We start from the raw sequence: 19824 nt of genomic DNA on the forward strand, positions 1-19824 counted from the left end.
ACAATTAGAGATAGACATTTTTTTAAATTCATATTGAGCACGAAATGCATTCATTATTGGATAAGAAATGATTCCATCTAATGGATATTTAGGTGACATGATAATATGCCACTTTCACTATGTGACAATGCTAGTAGAAAACACCATTTTAGTATATTTGCTTGATCAAATTTTTAAAACATTGGCTAAAATATTGTCATGCCCCTAAAAATAAGGGTGCAAAATTTCATATAGATTTTGAATAGCAAACTAGTTGGTTTTTAAAGCTTGCCTTTATTTTAACCGATTGAAAAAAAGGGTTTTTTGTGAGAACTAGTGTGTGAAAATACAAAAAGATAAAGGTAAAATAATCCTAAAATTTGAGTCCCTCTCAAAAGGAAAGATGTATGTTTGATTTCTCTAAAGAAGAACCTAAGTCTTCATTCTCAATTGGTTAACATGACATGTTTTTAGAGTGGGAATGAACTCTAAGTGAGAACAAGTTCAAAGTATCCAATGTGTTAGCCTGAGTCAAAGGCCATTCCATGTTATGTGAACTTTATAGGTATGCATGGAAAGAGGGTTCAGGATGATGTCTTGAATGTTGTAGCTCTAAAGACCCCAAGGTCTAATGGGACTAACATGGAAGTGGAATATTATGCACTCTAGGTGAAAAGTTTTCATGTGGATTTTGAGGTTGTTTTTAAAGCATTTGCTATTGATATGCAAAAGATTTGTGAGTTTAAGAAGAACACTCTTCTTGTTGCTGCTCAAAAGAAGAAGGTCCACTAAGTCAATGTTATGCTCCCAATGTAAGCACTATGTGCTCACTATTATGAATTTTCCACCACTAGTTTATTAATGTATTTCATGGATAGACTTCCCATAAAGGAAGAGTTTTCTTGTTGGTTTACTTATGCTTTCCAAGCTCATGACCAATCGGTGCAATTCAAGTTTATTGAAAGAGGGTTCTTCATAGTGGTGGTTGGCTCAAGTTTAGAGAGTGATTGGGTTCTTTCTTGCTCCATATGTTACAAAGGTGACCTTGTTCATACCATGCCATGGTTTGCTAAATTCTCACCATCAGAGGTGTGGTTTTTAGAGTCTTTGACTTGGGTCTTCCTCTGTGGCCTCGAAACAATCTTTGATGCTCATGTCTAGAAGATTGCCGATGGCTTGGGTAGAGTACTACATGTCGCCCTATGGTTTATCAATTTGAAAGGAGACTTGAGGATTTGTATACTCTAAGATAGAACAATGGAGCATCCTAAAAGTTTGCATTTGCAAGATCCAAGAGAAATTGAAGTGCTATGTGAAGTTACATTTTCTCCATTCTCGTATGATTATTACCTTTTGCTAGCATGTTGGACATTTTGCTAGATAATACTTGGAGAAGGAGAAAGGCAAAGAAGACACCACTAGCAAGGATGTCCCATTGAGTCTAGCTAGGGATCCCAATAATTAAGCCCAAGATTAATACTTTGAAGGAGCCATCTATGTCTACAATGTGCCAACTGCTTCGATTGAAAAATGAAAACAAGTGTCCCACTTTGACTCTTACAAATAAGGAATTTTAGGCACTTGATGAGTGGATTACTAAAGAGAAGAAGAAGAAGAGAGGTGAGGACAAGAGTGGATCAGTAGTTTCACTCAAAAAGTTTGCCAGGAACTCAATGAAATTCATTAATCTATATGCCCCACTTGAAGCTCTCTATACTTCTACTTAATGTCCACCATGTACAAACTAAATTATTACTCTAGAACATTAAAGGCTTGCGTTCCATTGATGAGAAGGATGCAATCAAGTTACTTTGCAAAACTTTTGATCTTTGATATCTCGTGTTTGGAAGAGTTGAAATGTAGGCCTAAGAGTGATGTGATGCTCCTTGGGTATGACTCCTTCCTCGAGTGCCCATTTAGTGGGAGTGGAAGCATCCCCTCATACTCTATAAATACTTTCTTAGAGCTAGACTGTGGGTAATGAGTGGGGTGGAAGATTTTGTGGGAATCAATGTTTCATTTAATGATCTAGAGTTAGCAATAATTTGTAGCTATGCCCATAATAATAGCAGTGAGAGAGAGGAATCATGGTTGAGACTCTCGAAGTTGGTTGATGTGGATGATGGCTTATTCCTAGGAGATCGAAACATGGTCTTGTGAGTAGAAGATAGGTTGCATCAAATCAAATAGTTGGCGTCGATTGAAATGAGTGCAAGATTCCTTTAGCATCTATTTCTAATGTCCCCTCCTACCAATTTACCTAGATGAATAAGGATTGCGATGATTCTTGGAGAACTGCCTATTTGGATTGTGCTTTGTGCTTCTGTAGGTGGATGGTGGTTGGGAAAGGGGATTGAATTGAATATACTAATGCAATATGCTACATCCGATTGTTTTCCTTTGTGTATTTTCTTGTTTCCAAGGTTCTAAATTGAATATGGAACCCTCCCCAATTTAAACTAAATTGCTCTTTTCTTTTGCATGATGCTCTCGGAATTGTGTTACCAACGCTTAGTTGAGTGTTTGTTGTTTTGAAGACCCATTGGTAGTTTGGGACCACAATATTATTGTTGCTATTCAAACTTTCAATAACTATGGTTGGGAACATGCTTAGCATATAAGGGAGTTGGTGTCAGTTGTAGCCAATATTCGTGATAGTCTTGTTGATGCTATTGGTGCCAGCACAGAAGGGAGTTGGTGTTAGTTGTAGCCAAGATTCATGATAGCCTTGTTGATGCTATTGGTGCTAGCTTTTGTGATGAGATTACTCTTACTCTCATGTAAGAGGTTGATTGTTTTCTAAAAGCTAATGAGAACATTAGATTCAATAGTGCAAGAGTTCACACTTGACTTTAATGTCTCGAAGTAGGGGATTACCCTTCTCCTATTTTTTTTTCAAGGAGGCAAGAAAGAGGAAAGCCCAATATACTATCCTTGAAGTTATTAATGAGGTGGGCATGAAACATAGAGGTGATAACATTATTGTTGGTGTATTTTCTAGCTTCCTTTCTAGGATCGTGGGCTCTAGACTTGTAATGAGGGAGAACTACTGTGATAGAGCCTTATTTTTTTTAGATTGCAAGCCTACTACCATCCCTCCCTACAAACATGCTATTCTTAATGGCCCTGCCCCTTATCCGAATAAGAATTGCACCATATGGTTGGTTGCATAAAGAAGAACAAGTATTGTGAAAAAGATGGTTTGCATGTTGAAATTTTCAAACAATATTGGGACATCTATGGTAGTGATTTGACAAGGATGGTGGATGAAGTTTGCCAGAGAGGGGAGATGTTTACAAAAGACAATGTAGGAGTGATTAAATCAATTCCCAAATCTGTGAGAAGAGTTCAATGCAAAGATTGGACACCCATCACTCTTCTTAATGAGGCTTATAGATTATTAGCAAAAGCCCTTGCTTGTAGAATTAAGTTTATGCTTACTAATATTGTCCATCCAAAACAAATTGGTTTTGTTCATGGCCATAAGATCCATGATGCCATTCTCAACTTGGTGGTGTCCATAGACCATGCTCTAACAAATAAGAGATTTGTGCTAGTCAATATTGACATTGACATAGCTTATGATCAAGTTACTTGTTGGGGTTTCATATGTTACTAGTCTTAGCCAAGGTGGGTATTGTAGTGGTGACTTTTGTAGAGTCGTTATACTGCATTGTTCTCCACCCAACACCTTGGCTCATGTGTGTCAACGGATATTTTAAGGCTTTCTTCCCTCTCACATGATCAATAAGGTAGGGTTGCCCCACTCCTATTGGCTTTAATTTCAAATTCCCTTCTACAAAATGTAGATCTTTTGATTTCAAAGCAAATGCTTAAAGGTATCCCCCTCTCGATGGGTCTACTTTTAGTGGGAATATGCTCACCAAGGATAATGCTAACATCGTCTTGAAGGAGAATGCAAGATTCATTCCCTTGTTCAAGCTTTATGAGGGATTCTATGTGGTCTCTGACTGTAAAGTTAGTATCGACAAAACTGAGGTATAGAAACTTCATTTGCTAGAAGGTAATGATGTGATTGAGAAGTTTCATTTGAAAGATACAAAACCTCATAAGATCCTTAAATATCTTGGCAACCCAATAGGCATTGGTATTATTGATAATCAAAGGTCTGATTGGCTTTATGAGAAAATTGATGGAAAGCTTGCTCATTGGAATTCTTCACCTCTCTCTTTTTTAGGGAAGGTGACAGTACTTTGGCATGTGCTCTAGACTTTGATAGGTTTTTATAGCATTGTCTTTCTGTTTTGCAAGATTGCTTGGTAGAGAATTGAAAAGCCTTTTCAAGATTTAGTATGGTTCAACAAAGAAAGAAAATCCTAGCATTGCATCAATAGGGAGCAATGGACTTCAAAAAGGGAAGGAGGCGAGTTGGGAGCCCCTAGACTCATTAATTGTGCCCTCACCTTTGCATGTAAATGGTTATGTAACTTGGAATCCCCTTAGGCCTGGGCCATTCTGCTCACGGGTTGGATCGAATAATCAAAAGTTGCTAGTATCAATATACCTTTGTGGAATCATTTGATGTGTAAGCTACTTCTTTTGAGGATCTAATAGTCAAAGACTGCCAATTCCATAGTTAACACCTTGTCTAAAGTTCTACTTAAAGTGGAATGGGGAGTACAAATTGGCAAATCCGATTCAAGTCTAGCTCTATTAATCTAGTGCAATCATCTCCCGATTAAGGATGAGCCCTCCCTAGTACTTGTAAACACCAAGCTATTGAAAGTGCTATGTACTAAGGAAGCTAGTCAATGGAAGGATATGTGGGATTCCATTCGGTTGGATTGACTTTTTTGCAGATGAGATTACTTAGAGCTTTTGTTTGATGTCTCGTAAAAAGGTGTTGATGCTACGGGTCCTCTCGTCAATGAACAACGATTGCCCATCCTCCCCTAGATATGTATTTGAGTTCCACCAAAGAATTTATAAGGTCAATGATCTCCTAGAAAATTTCAAAGGTTAAAATGATGAAACAGAAAGATCCTTCTTTTTGGATCAGAGTGGCATAGGAATTCTAGAAGAAGAAGGATGCCAATTGGTTGAAAGAAGTGACAATGAAGGTTGTTAAGAAGATTTGGTATGCCGTCCCCCCTTTAAGAATTAATTTCTTTTGCTCGAAGGTGGTGACAAAGAAGTTGGCCATGGAGGATAGATTGACGAAGTGGGCCTCATCCCCTTGATGTACCCTCTATGTCATGTTAAAGAAAAAACAATGTGTCACTTGTTTTGGGATTATTAATGTGTTGGGCTTGGGCCAATTTGGAAAAGGTGCCCGAAGTGGTTGGTCACAATGCTTGTGATTAGGGGAGCGATCCTTCTATCTATTTGGGTCGTGGGAGGCTAGGAATAAGAAGGTTTTCGAAGGTATGACCTAGGTTCTAGTAAATCCGGTTGATAGGTTTAGTAAGGTGACTAGCTGCTGTCTTAAGCTTTGGCTCGTCTTGGAAAAGATAACGCATTTAAGGTTGTTATTTGGAAGCTCGACGTTACTGCTGTTTAATGCAGACTGCAATGTAAATATTCCTTTGCGTTATCGAAAAAAGTTCCAAAGAGCTTAATATATGTAAATATTTACGTCGCAATTCACCATTTCCTGCCCTAATCTCGCTGCGTGTCAACAACGTTGGCTCAATTTCATCATCGTAAATTTGAATGTGAGAGAGAGCGAGCGCGTTACGTGCAGTATGTACACCACCAGATATGGCGTTGCCATGGTTGCGTCCGGCGCCCTGCTTGGCTCTTGTATCACCTTCGCTGTTCTGAAACTAACATCATTCTCTAGGCTAGGGCGGAGGTAAGAGCCTTCTTTGTAATGTCTATCGACTTCAATTTGTAAATTTATACAGCATTCGTCCCTTCAAATGCATCATGCTGCATCTATATCACAGGGCTACGCATTGCATTGGCCGTTGAGTATACACTTGAGAACTCAGACACTACACTGAACTTTATTTTACTTCTATAAATTGAAGCCACACCGACGAAAGATCACGCTCTAAAGATGTGGGAGCCGTGCTTTCCATATAGGAGTTTGCAAATGAGCATAACGACATCAAAGGAACGCCCTTAGAGGTGTTGAATCACACAATTCCTATGGTACCGAATGCTGGGCCTGTGTTGTGAAACCTAAATTTGTAGCCAAAGCAAAAGTATTATTGGATGAGCTTATTCAGGCTTTATTCTTACATGAGATAAAGCTCACTAAATGTGTCTCTGATCCCAATAGAAATGACAAGATATCGGAGTATGTGGAACTTAGGAAGGACAATGCAGCAAACATTAGAGACCATAATCCCTTGTATTTATTTGAAGCTCAGCTAAGAGACTGACGATGATGTGGCAGTAGTTGTGTGGGTTGGATAGTCACTAAGTGGAAGGTTGTTGGTTGAAATCTGCACGTGAACACAAGAAACCTGCATGAAAAGGTAGGGCTGAATGATGGGCAAACTTGCCTTTTTCTAGACGTGGAAGGATCCTCCCAAACTAGGATTTTCATGTGGGACACGTAAACTTCTAGAATTGATCCCCATTCCATGTGGACAATGTGACTAATTAAGGAATCAAACACATGCGGATAATGTGACTAATTAAGGAATCAAACACATGCTGTGCATTCTCAAGGTCTCCACAAAGCGAGCACAAGGTAGTCTTAAAGCCATTGAGCTCAATAGGTGTTGTGAGATAGGTGGATTAATTTGACATGAGAGATGACCTTTCTTCAGTGTTGCAACCACTAGTTGGAGATGTTGGCGAGTGAGAAATTGCAAAATGTTGATTACCAAGGGAGTAGGCACACACAAGGGACACACAAGGAGGTGGAGGATGTTGCAAATAGCCACACCAGTTGCAAAATACAACCTAGGAAGCAGTTGCCAAGTGATGGAGCTAGTCACCAGGATGCAAATGAAGCAAACACAAGTTGTTCTGGCATGGAAGATATTGGGAGGCTGAGAATACCTAACGTAGAGGTGGAGGATGTTGCAGACGGCCACACTAGTTGCAAAATGCAGCTCAGGTTGGAGTTGCTAGGTGATGGAGCTCGTCCACTAGGATGTAAATGAAGTAAACGCCAGCTCTTTTGGTGTGGAAGATGTTGGCGATGGCTGAAAACACCAAAGGCAGCATTGTAGAACTCCTTAGGCAACAAGGTGAGAGTAGGATGAAGATGCCAGGTGGTGGAGAGTGTCACGAGGACGTGAAAATTTGATGCTTTGCTTATGTTTAATTGACATTTGATTAAAGGATTAATCAAATGTGCAATTAAAAGATGCACATGTGTTGCACATGTGAGGTGCAAGCTGCTTTTTTTAACAGTTGAAGGCCCAAGGACCCTGTGAAAAAGATGGGTGTCAAAGGCAAAAGTTGTAACAAGTTACACTTGTTAGATTCTAGGTGAATTTGGGTGTCAATTTGCCCCTAGGTCCATTAACTGGCCATTAAATGTCAGTGGTGACACTAAGGACTAGGCATTAATTAATAGATTAATGCTTGTCCAAGGGTCAATTAATGCATGGGACCACTTTGGGTTGCAAATGGCCTAGCTAATTAATTTTTGGATGGGCAAGGTCAATTTTCTGGGCATGGATTAAGGGCTGAATTAATTTTTAGAATTAATTAATTTTGAAAATTAATTAAATGACTGGAAATTGCTGAAAATGGATTAAGAAAGCTGCCAGTTGGCAAAACTTTCCCATGCAAGTGGGGGAAAGGCTAAATAGGGCTGAAGGGAGAGAGAAATCTCGTTTTTTCATTTTGGAGCTGTTGGAAAGAGGTGTTGGACTGTGGCTGCCAGCTTTTGGGGACTTTTCCCAGCCATTGGAGACCATTTTGGTGATGGAGATTGCATATTCTTGACCTTGGGAAGCTGGCAATTGCTGCTGATGCGCTTTCTCCTAAAGATCACAGTCTTTGATGCTCCTATTGTTGTTGGTGCATCTGTTTGGGGCTGGTATAGCAGGGCAGCAGCTGATTTTGATCAGTTCTTCGCGACAAATCTCAAAATTTTCTCTCTTTACAGCATTCTCTCAACTCCTTCAGCCTCTGCTCAGCCATTCTCAGCAATTCTCAACCATTTGGAGGAGATTTCAGCCATTTTTGGTGGGCTGATCTGTAATTTCTGCAGTAAACTCTAATTTACAACATAAATTAGGGTTTAGCAGCCACATTGGGATCCATGCCAGAGATTGAAGGCTCAAGGGACTGAAATCAGAGCTGATAATTGAAGATTATCAAGGGATTTTAGGAGCTGGCCCATCCCGAATTGATTTGGGGCAGTATTTGGCCAGCCAAGGGTCAAATTGGAGAAAAAGTCTTGGGTGAATCAAGGGGCAAATGACCCAAAAGGCTCGCTAGTCATTGATGACAGCAAGAGCAATTGGTTAGCAGGAGGAGATTGAAGAATCTTAAGTTGTACTCCTTCCAATTGAATGAAAGCTAAAGAAATACCGTAAGGGGTGCTAGTTTTGGGGCGAACAGGGAGTCTACTGTCCAAGAATGTTATGGTAAAGTGTGTATTTCATTTTATGTGCATTTATTTATTGCTGTAATTAACTCTTAAATCATGTTATCACCACCCATTCCAAGAAGGAAGGTTGGTCTCAGAGAGGTTGATGATGATGTGGCAACAATTGCGTGGGTTGGATAGCCATTGAGTGGAAGGCAGATGGCTGAAATTTACACATGTGCGAGAAACCTGCATAGAAGGATAGGGTTGAATGGTGGGCAGCCTGCCTATTTAGAGATATGGAAGGATCCTCCCAAGTTAGGGTTTTGCATGGGGGACATAAAAACTCTCTAGAACCGCTCCTTGTTTAATGAAACTTTTAGTAATTTACTGTTTTGGGGCTGTTTTAAAGAACTAATTAGTATGTAATGGGTTTTTAGCTCAATAGGAAATTGAATATCATGTGGACTATTGTAAGTGATGTTGACCTAGTGTATCAATGTGTTGTGCAAGATATTGGTTATCTTTAATGGGAATACATGTGGTTGAGAGATATTGCTAAATTGATTGCTTGGGGAAATGAGCTGAAGTGTATTGTGTCTTCAATATTTTGAATCGACACAATTGGTGAGATTTTTGTGGGATTGTGCTGAGCTTAGTGTAGCTAATGTGAAAAGTCAACAAAGTCTTCAACTTTGTTTCTAACATTTCCACCTATCATTTTTAAGTTAATTATGGTAACGTACATTGAATATAGCAACATGAAAACTTTGTCATTTTGAATTGTCTTTTGTGTTTGCTTAGTGATCATTTTGCAACACTCTTTAAAACATTTCTTGGATTTGTAGGATGATGTGGAGAAGTGACTCTAGTGCGTTATGCCAAGCCAACCATTTAGGAGAAATCAACCTCAATGGTGTGAGTTATCATTTTGTGTCTCTTAGGCAAAACTGTTGTTGGTTTTCTCATAGCATGAGATGTGATTATGTATTATTATTTTTTCTTTTTGTGATGGTTGTTTGCACTCATATTTATTTGTAGAGTAAGATGAGAGTTTTGTAACATGCTAACTATTTGAGCATTATGCTAACAATAATTTTGGTATCAATGTACAGGGTATTACTGTTCCTTTGAAAAATAATGCGAAGACAAGGTCTCAATTTTTTCTTCATGATGACATCATTAATCAACAGTTTACTAGGTCAGTTTACTCTATTTCAAAATATAAGTCCTTTTTTGGTATTCTTCTATGTGCTTGAGCCCTTTAGTCAGTTCTGGTGAAGATTATGCACATGTCGGGCTTGTGGATTGAAGACCGATTTATTTTCCTCATTGGTGCCCCCTATTTGATATCAAACACACTTCATTGAATGTATAGAAGGATTGAAATTTCTAAAGAGTCAATGCCATATTTCATGATAGCAAAAGAAAGCAAATGGTTCTTAATTAGCTACATTAGCTCCAAAAGCATTGTTGGCACAGTTAACATTACCAGTTGATTAACTAGAGAAATACATGATGAGAGACTGACCAAGCTTTAATAATGGAGATATGGATGTCAACAAAGCCCCTATGTTTATCAAGCAGTTCGAGCTTTCCTTCTACAACAAGTGTACACAATTTCAAAGCTATACTCCATGAACCTTGCGAATTGTTGCATTGGGTTTATGTTTGCTTTTAGATAAGCAAGATCCATAAACATGGAAAGTATATATAGAAGGGCAAGAGTTTACCAAGAGAGGACATAATCTTCAAAAGTTGCTTTGATACCATTTGTTGGAGAATGACAAGAGGGAAAAGCAAGAATAAACAAACAAGAATGGTGCATGCTCAAGCTTGAGGGAAAAAAACCACCCCTTAATGAGGGAAGAAATCCAAACAATCCTAAGTATATTAGCACATCATTGCCATAAATGATAGTATATATTGCAGCTCAAACTTTACACATGTACTAGTGAGACCATATTCAAATTTTGGGTTGGAGAATGAGTGCTTATATTCAGAGGCTTTGTTATATGTTTTCCTACATATTGGAAGTCATGAATGCTTGGAGAAGATATTATGATATTGAAAACCAAAAATTAAGTGAAGATCCTTTGTACTTGCGTTGAGAGAACAAGCAAATATTCTCTATATATTGGGGAAACATGTATGCTGAATTGTCAGATAGTTGAATGCAAATGCAAGGAGCATCCACAAAATCAATTTGCATGAATTGAATTAACTAGTTGACGAGCTGCAAGTTGGAGGCAAATATGATAATGCGGAGCTCAATTGTAGAGGCAAGGTCTGTTGCACAAGGCACAATGTCCATGTCCCATGGAGCATCTAGATATTCACTTATGTAAGTTCAATACTCACTCTGTGAAAGATGCGGGATCTAGGACATGGCAGTGAGTTATGGTGGATGGAAGGAGAAGAGTGGACTCATGATGGAGAAGACAAAGACACTGTTTGTTACACAAGTGAATTAGGTTCCATGATTGAGACTTGGACTCATAAACACAATCTTGTGTATGTGGACAATGACATTGATACTTTACTGAAAAGAAAAGAGTACTATCATTGCATTAAGAAAAGGAAGCAAGTACAATGCTTTATAAGAAAGTAGGAAACTGCAGTAGGCACCATTGTGCATATGGGATAGGTAAGCTTGCATGTCCTTGGCCCTGAAGCTCCATACAAAGAGGCTGTCAATGAGTGTGATTGCTGAATCTCAACACCCCTCCTCAATCACAACTAGAAAGGCACAAAGTGTGTAGAGGCTGTAATGAGAACCACCTGCAAAGTGTGGGCACACCACAAACATGGTAGACACCAAAGGCTGTCGCAGAAAAGACTAAGTGTGGGCACCAAAACATGATGGATATCCAGAGGCTGTAACAGGGGCTTCACAAAGTGTACAGGGACTGTAATGCCAAGTTACATGAGGAGTTTATAAAGCTTATGACAAAGAGCATTAGGGCTAGGAAATACAAGGCTTTTAAAACAGTCTATCAAAGTAATGAGAGTAGAAGGACTGATGAGGCTTGTCCTTCCGATCGTGGTGGTCTTCATCTTCATCTTTTGGTCCATGGTCTTCTTCTTCTTTCACAGCTGCAAGATAGGCCTTTTGGGACCTCTTTCTAGCATGACAGAACTTCTCAGTGTGTCCGGTCCTTTTGCAGAAGTCACAGAAGAGCGGTTCCTTTTTACCTTTGTATCTGTTGTTTACATATAACATTTGTTCATCCTTTGAAGTGCTAGGCTCTTCTTTGCTTTTAAGTTTATTTTCTTCCTCTAGCAGAGAGGCTTTAATGTCAACAAGTTGAGGATCAGGCATATTGGTTGGAGTGGTTGATACATTATCATACGCAGGAGGCAAACTTTTTAACAGGACACCAATACAAACATCTTCATCCATTTTTAGCTTTATCCCTGCAAGTTGAGTAAGCAGGCTTTCCATGTAGTTCAGATGGGATGCCAGGGATGTATGAGGCTTCATATCAAGTCGGAAAAATTCAATTAATAGACCATACTTAGACGACTTTGACTGTGCACCAAATAAGGTATCCAATTTATCCCAAGTGTCATGGGACGTGTCACAGGCATCCACATGATGGATGTAGCTGTCATCCGATTCCAGTTTAATGATGGCTTGTGCCTTGTCATCATTCTTCTGCCAAGTAACTGCAAGGTCCGCATCCCGAGGTTTCTTCTCTTTGCCATTGGTAATGGCCCAAAGCCCCTTCTTCATCAGAATGAGCTTGATGCGGGTTTGTCAGGTGTGAAACCTGACTCCCTTGAACCGAGCATTTGGAGAGTCTTTTCCCATGTTGGATGGCTGAAGCAGCAAATCAACTCCAGAATTCTGAGATTTTTTACATGTATAGGAAGCTTATGTCATGGCCTTTCAAAGCCCCATGGTTGCAGCCTGGAATTCGTTGCGTGCTGGCGGCGCAGATAGTACGATCAGCAACGGCGCAGTTTTGGACAGCGACGACGAATTTTTGCAATGCCAGGGCTGTCAGTTGCCAATGTGCCTCTGTGATGTGCCAGGAAGGAGCGCAGGGAGTCAAGGAATGATTCTCGAGAAGAGAGCTTGGGGAGATATTGCCTGGTTCAAGAGATCTAAGAGCTCAAAGGTAGGTAGGTGCAGGTTTGGCTATGGCTGCCAAACAGGGCAGTGAGAAAAAAGAGTAGAAGATGAAGTCTTGAGCTGGACTGAGCTCAAGCTGAGCTAGATGAAAGTGAAATGGAGCTGAAGGAGTAGTGCCATGCCCGTCTGTGCTCTGATACCATGTGAAAGATGCGGGATCTAGGACACATGGCAGTGAGTTATGGTGGATGGAAGGAGAAGAGTGGACTCATGATGGAGAAGACAAAGACACTGTTTGTTACACAAGTGAATTAGGTTCCAAGATTGAGACTTGGACTCATAAACACAATCTTGTGTATGTGGACAATGACACGGACAGCCCTGGCAACAACTAAGGATGGGCTGCCAAGTCATCCTCTTCCATCCATTCGGCATCCATTGGTGAATAATTCTAAAATTTCACTAAGTATCTCTTGGAAACTTTACCTTTGACCTTTCTTTCCTTATGTGCCAAAATCTGCTTAAGTACCAAAATCTCATCTAGCTCCTCAATCTCAAGCTAAATTTCAGCAGACATATCCTCTGGTACATCATCATGAAAAGGCCTCAACAGACTGACATGAAAGGCATTTTGTATCCGCTAATGTAGAGGTAATTTCAGTTGATATGCCACATCGTTGATCTTCTCCAACACGTGGAAGGGCCCATAGTATCTCATACTCAACTTCGAATACAATCTTTCTCTTCCTTTCATCTTTTTCAGCCTTGCCTTTTCAAAACGCAGCAATATATAATCACTGTCTGCAAACTGCAAAGCACATTTGTGGCGATCGGCTGTCCTCTTTTGCTTTTCTTGCAATCTTTGAAGTGCATATTTTATCTTTGCATAGGCTATATTCAAGTTTTCCACATAATGATCAGCTTGAAAGATCTTATCCTTAGTTTGCAGAATAGGTGCTACCTTCTTGCCACCCTCAACCACCTCAAATGGAGGTTTGCTCGTAGAACTATGCACCGTGTTGTTGTAAGTAAACTCAACCAAGGGCAAATACTACTCCCACTGTGTGGTCTGAAACATAGCACCTCAAAAGATCTAACACTAGAATTTGCTTCCAAATTTTTACATTCCTTAGTATCCAGCTTATTCCAAGCTGTCATGATGTCCACCTCAAAGGTACTTGTCAAGCAATTTGATGCAAACATTTGCTTGAATTGTACCCACGCTCTACCTTACATCAAAAGAGTGGACCACCATTGTAATACATTCCCTTTCAAGAAAGTGGCTGCCTTTCGAATCTTTGAGGACTCCGTGAAGTTCCCCCCTGAATAGATTGTGTCAAATTGCTGAATGAAAGTCAAAGCTTTCAACCTATCTTGTTGTTAGGAGTCATTCCTTGGATGTGGCCACGTCAATAGTGCCATGTGGCAGCAATCGGGTGGACTGCAATAACAGTCCGACTGCATCAATCGGTTGCATTTAATGCAAATGACATGATCATTTATGGGCATTATTTTCAGTCTATAATTAGGCTGAGTTTCCAATAGTCTTTGTACATTGTCTCTGATAGATTTCAGCTTGTTGATTGCGGAGATTGCTCTCGAGGCTGATGGAGATCGAGATCCTCGAGGTGGAGACATACACATATATTTTCTCTACACCCGTGTATAATTCTGCATCCTTATACAACATTCTTCATTGCAGATTTTCTGTGTTTCACTCTCTTTCTCTCTCTCTCTCTCTCTCTCTCTCTCCTCTCTTTGTTCACTCTTTGTCACAGTCATTCACTTCTGCATTGCTTCACTCTGACATAGTATTAGAGTATTGAAGGACTGACCTAGGGTGGACCTATTTGAAGAGGAGTTTTCAGCGCGACACAAGGTTGTGTTTTCAGCGTTCAAGTGCGAGCAGGTGGGCTGCGCCTCAGAACAAGGCTGAGGCAAGCGTGGGCGTTTGAGAAAAGAGAAGATTTGCTGAAGTTGCTACTGTTTTTGCTATTAGAGAAGGAAGAAGGCTGCGTTTTTTGGCCTTCAAGTGCAGATTTTACATTTTCATCGCCTTCGGCGGGTGAAGAAGGAACAGAATGAGCGAACCTTAGCCCTAGTAGGCTGTATTTCCACAGCAATGGGGGTTGCTTTTTGTATTTTGTGTAGGCATTATAGGTGAAGATGTCTTTTGAGGCCGAGACAGAGTTTCAGGCAATCATGGATCAAAAGATGCCCGTCCTACCGGCTCTTCCTTCAGATTAAAAGCTCGATGGTGAGAACTACATCATTTGGCAGGTTATGATGCTTGCCATATTGGAGTCCTATGATTTGGTGGAGCTTGTTATGGAGATTATCAATCGTCCTTTTTCGCGAGACGAGTCCAAACTCTCTTCCAGTGAGAAGGCGGAGTTGGCAAAGGCTCAGGCACTTAGGATAAACTCAATGCACGCATTTGCTCATTTTTATTTCTCTCATGTACTACAACTGTTATCTCTCATATAGAGTATTTGACAGTGGCTAGGGAGATATGGCTGGAGTTGGATCAGATGTATAATCGGATGAATCATGACCGCGTCATGAAGCGAGTTTCTTTGGAAGTGCAAATGAGGACAATGAGTATCAACAAGTCATCATCCATGCGGGAGCATATCAACAAGCTAAGGCAGCTTCAGATGCAGGTTCAAAACGTAGGGAAGGTGATCACTTTTGAAGACATGGCGATAACTCTTCTTTCATAGTTATCGCCTCGCTTCAATGGTTTTTATTTTGACTTGATTGCTTCAGGGAGGTCTGAAACTCTTCGATGGGAAGAGTTGGTTCCTATGGTCTTGGACCAAGAGGAGCAACTGAAAGGAACCAATGCTTCGAAATCTAAAGCTTTGGCTGGTCTATCCTCTTAGAAGAAGGAGAAGGACCAAAAGAAGAAGAAGGACGACAAATCTAAGAAGGGGAAAGACAAGGAGTCTACTTGTTACATTTGTGGCAAAACAAGGCATTGGAAGAAGGATTGCCTCGACAAGGAGAAGAAGGTGAAGGAGAAGAAGGAGAAATCCTCAAAGGATTTCAGAGCGGTGGCTCCCTCATTAGTTGCTTTCCTCCATTTGGAGGTGGTTGAGGATTCGATCATGCGAGCTTTTGATGCTGTATTGACGGTCCCATTTACTTGGGAGTGGATTGTTGACAGTGGTGCCTCTAGGCACATGACTCCTTCTTCAACGGGTGTTACTCATTTGCGGCCTTCTCATGGTCATATTCTTATTGGAGATAGTTCGTCTATTCCTATTCAGGGACGGGGCAATATGCATCTTGTTCCAGATGGGCATGGTGGTGCCCATGCATTTGAGGTACTTTATGGGCCGGCTTTGGGATATCATCTTTTCTCGGTGCACAAGATTTGTTCCCTCGGTCTCTTGTCGAATTCGATGTGGATTCTTTTCGGATTCTTGATCAAGGATCGAGAGTGGTTCTTTCTTCAGGTTATGAGGAGAATGGAGTCTACAAGTTGTGGTCTTCTTCTCCCTTGACTTCTCTTCTTCTTACCTCTCAAACTCAGTCTGAACTTTGGCATGCCCGATTTGGTTACCTCAATTATGAATACCTTCGGAAAGCGTCTAAGAACGAGTTTGTTCAAGGTTTGCTAGATATTGTGGTGAGTCAACAACCTTGTGTACCTTGCATCCGTGGGAAGCAGACTCGTGATGTTGTTCCCAGCAAGACTTTGAGGCGATCTTTAGCACCCTTGGCGCTTGTTTCCACTAATCTTTGTGGACCGGTGAGGATGGAATCCCTTTGAGGGAGTTTGTATTTCATGCTCATTGTAGATGATTATAGCAGGATGACATGGGCCGATTTTTTGAGGCTGAAGTTAGAGGCTTTCTCCAACTTCAAGGATTGGTTGCTCTTTGAGGATAACCGATTGGGGTGGAAGCTGAAGACCTTATGATCGGATAAGGGCGGAGAATTTGTTTCTAATGAGTTTGCTCGGTTTTGTGCAGATCGTGGCATACACCAAGAGTTTGACCACTCCTCTAGACTCTTTGTTCCCCCCCGTGATTGGGCTCTAGGGCAGCATGTTGTCTCCCATCTATAGCCTCTCACCTTTGGCAAGTGTGTGCTTGGACTCTATTGTCTCTTTGTATATAGGATGATATCTATGTCAATGAAGGTCTCCTAGAATAGTCATGCATCCATCCTCATGACTCCATTATAGTTTTACACTATGAATTTCAAGTGTATCTTAGATGATGCACCTTGTTATTGGTGCCTATCTATGATAATAATGTGCCTGTCTCTATATACTACCCGTTTGCCTACTTTGTGGGCCTTCATAATTTGCGACAGCACTCCTTGCAATAAGTTTCCTGGGGGGCTGTGAGATCATTCTCAATGTATATTTTTTCTCCTTTGAGAGTCTTTTTTTTGGAGAGAAATGATCATTGTGACTTTAAGATGTTAGGACCCAAGAGAAGCTTGATGATGAGAATGTGTTCTTCATTGCACTCTTTCTCTTTTGCTTGGTGATGGATGGCTAATCATGGCCTATTAGTGGGTTCAAAACCAACATCCATTTTACAACCTTCAAAACAACCTTGTCAATCACATAATTAGGTATGTAGTTTCCTTTGCAAGACGACAAACACCCCTCAGGAGAATGGCATTTTGGAGCGGAAGAATCGCAGTGTGATCGAGATGGCCTGTACCATGATGGAGCATCGTCAGACACCTCAGTGCCTATACAAACACCCCTCAGGAGAATGGCATTTTGGAGCGGAAGAATCGCAGTGTGATCAAGATGGCCTGTACCATGATGGAGCATCGTCAGACACCTCAGTGTCTATGGGCTGAGGTTGTGGCTACTTTAGTTCACATCCTTACTTGTTCTCCTACTTTTGCTATTGTTAGTATGACTCCTTTTGAGGTGTACTTTGGATCAAAGCTTGATGTTTCTTATTTTAGGGTATTTGGGTGTGACGCTTATGTGCACATCTTGAAGACACAGCATGACAAATTTGAAGCGGCTTCCAGAAGACAGGTGTTTATGGCCTATAGCTTGCAATCTCAAGGCTACTGATTGTATGATCCTGTTCATAGAAACAGGGAATGGCTGTTCCGGCCTATAGGAACGGCCTAACGCGTTCCAAACCCTCCAAGGAGGTGAAACGGCCAGGGAACGTTCCTTGCCGTTCCCAAGGACGTTCCTTGCCGTTCCTTGCTGTTCCTTGCTGTTCCCCCTGCCGTTTCCTGTTTGGAATGGCCGTTCCAGGCTTGTTGACTGAAAATTGACGTTTTTTCTAGTTTTTTTTTTTGCTTGGGTCATAGCTCTTCTACCACATATTCACCCATCTCCATTGCCTAATGTACACACACTAATCTCTCTCTCTCTCTCTCTCTCTCTCTCTCGGATTGAAGATTCAAAGTGTCAAGACAACCCACAAGCTAATTAGGAGTCCATGCAAAGTTCAAATTTGATGCATTATCAACTCTTGCAAATCAGAATGAAATTTCAGCCGATCCTCAATTCCAAGGTATTCATCCATTTATATTGTCTAATTTCAAGGAAAATTATGATAATTGGGGCAATTTAAGGCAATTTGGAGCTATGGGGGTAATCAAGTCAATTTTGGGACATTTGGGTCAATTTTAAGCATTGACGGGTATTGGGGCAATTAGAGCGACATTCTTTGGGGCAATTTGGGTCATGCAGGGCATATTTGGGGCACTTTAGACGTGCCGTTCCCCCCATTCCCGTTCCTCGACCTTGGACGTTCTCCCCGTTCCAGGGGGTCCCGTTCCTGTTTCCATTTCCTGTTCCAGGTAACTATGATCCTGTTAAGTGACATATCCACACGAGCCGTGATTGATTTGTGGAGGTTCCAACCCTTGGGGGGGTTGAGGATCACCCTGTCCTAAGAGATCTTGGTGATAGCTGAGCCCTAGCGACTGTTCCTCTCGAGCCTACTCTTGAGGACTGTTCTTTGGATGAGGAGCCTACTTCCTAGCCATTGGATTCACTGATTGGTCCTCCCTTGACGGCGGACCTTCCAGAAACTTCAACAGAAAGAGAGCACCGAGGCAAGATTCGGCCTCCTCCTCGTTGGGCTCGCGACACTTCGAGATTTAGGGATCGATGGGGGTCCTTGAGGAGTGGCAATTGCAGGATGGACCTCGGAGGTCTCGGCGGCACCAGGTACATGCTATGGAGCTTGTTTGCTCTAACTACTATTTGATGTCCTGTGTTATGCAGGATAGAGAGTCTACATCAGTGAAGGAGACTTTACAGTCTGATCATTGGTGGAAAGTGATGGAAGCCGAGTTGGAGGCTATTGAGTGGAATGACACTTGGTACCTTGTGTCTCGTCCCTCTCATAAGAAGGTGATTAGTGTCAAATGGGATTTCAAGACCAAGTACCATAGTGATGGCTCTTTGGACAAGCATAAGGCTCGCCTTGTTGCTAAAGGTTTTGCACAACGCCCAAGTGTTGATTTCCATGATACTTTTGCCTTTACTGGTCGCATGGTGACTATTCGTTCTGTTCTTGCCTTAGCTGGTCATAGGAGATGGCCTGTCTTTCAGTTGGATGTGAAGTCGGCCTTCTTGAATGGTGATTTGAAGGAGGAGATCTATGTAGAGCAGCCTCTCGGATTTGGTTCCTCAGATGGGAAGGTTTACAGGTTGAAGAAGGCCTTGTATGGCTTGAAGCATGCTTTGTATGCTTGGAACAAGAAGATTGATTCGTTTCTCTAGGCCAAGTTGGGATATTGGCGCTCTAGAGTCGATCTGTAGCTTTATCTGCACACTTTCGAGGGTGGTCGTGTGTTGTTTGTTTTGTATGTTGATGACTTGATTGTTATAGGTGATCATGCCGAGCAGGTCACTGAGACGAAGGCAACCCTACATCAGAAGTTTGAGATGACGGATTTAGGACTTCTCCATTTCTTTTTGGGCCATGAGATGTATTAGTCTCAGAGGGGGATTTTCATGTCTCAGTAGAGATACGTGCAGGAGCTCTTGGTGACCTTTGAGATAGAGGATTGTCAGTTCATTTCTACTCCTATGGATTTGAACTAGAAGGCCACTTCACACGATGATTCTCCTTTGTCGGATGCTACTTGCTACCATTAGCTGATTGGATCATTTGGCTCCTCAACACACGCATTGATCTATTTTTTGTTGTAGGTCTCTTGGCTGGGTTTGTGAGTGTACCTTAGCAGGTGCATTGGCAAGTACAGATACTTTTGATCTTGTTCTTGCAGGTTGGAGTGATTTAGATTGGGCTGGTGACGTGGACCAACAATGGTCTATTACAGGTTATTGTTT

General features: G+C 41.2%; 1 protein-coding gene across 4 annotated transcripts in view; it reads left to right on the forward strand.

Annotated features, from left to right (window-relative positions):
• Nucleotides 1-5490: 5490 nt before the first annotated feature.
• The window catches only part of LOC148012520 (NAD(P)-binding Rossmann-fold superfamily protein), a 120569-nt gene continuing 106235 nt past the window's right edge, over nucleotides 5491-19824 (forward strand). The window contains exons 1-3 of one of the 4 annotated variants that reach the window (XM_087669286.1): nucleotides 5491-5794; nucleotides 9292-9361; nucleotides 9559-9644. In XM_087669286.1, the coding sequence (XP_087525412.1) occupies nucleotides 5685-5794; nucleotides 9292-9361; nucleotides 9559-9644 (266 nt within the window). In that variant the 5' untranslated portion in view covers nucleotides 5491-5684. The remainder of the gene's footprint in view (nucleotides 5795-9291; nucleotides 9362-9558; nucleotides 9645-19824) is intronic. The other 3 variants (XM_087669284.1, XM_087669285.1, XM_087669287.1) reach the window with 3 other exon arrangements.

The sequence above is a fragment of the Lygodium microphyllum genome, chromosome 27 (genome assembly GCF_053477565.2).
Source record: "Lygodium microphyllum isolate KBCC chromosome 27, Lygodium_microphyllum_v1.1.10, whole genome shotgun sequence".
Lineage (NCBI taxonomy): Eukaryota > Viridiplantae > Streptophyta > Polypodiopsida > Schizaeales > Lygodiaceae > Lygodium > Lygodium microphyllum.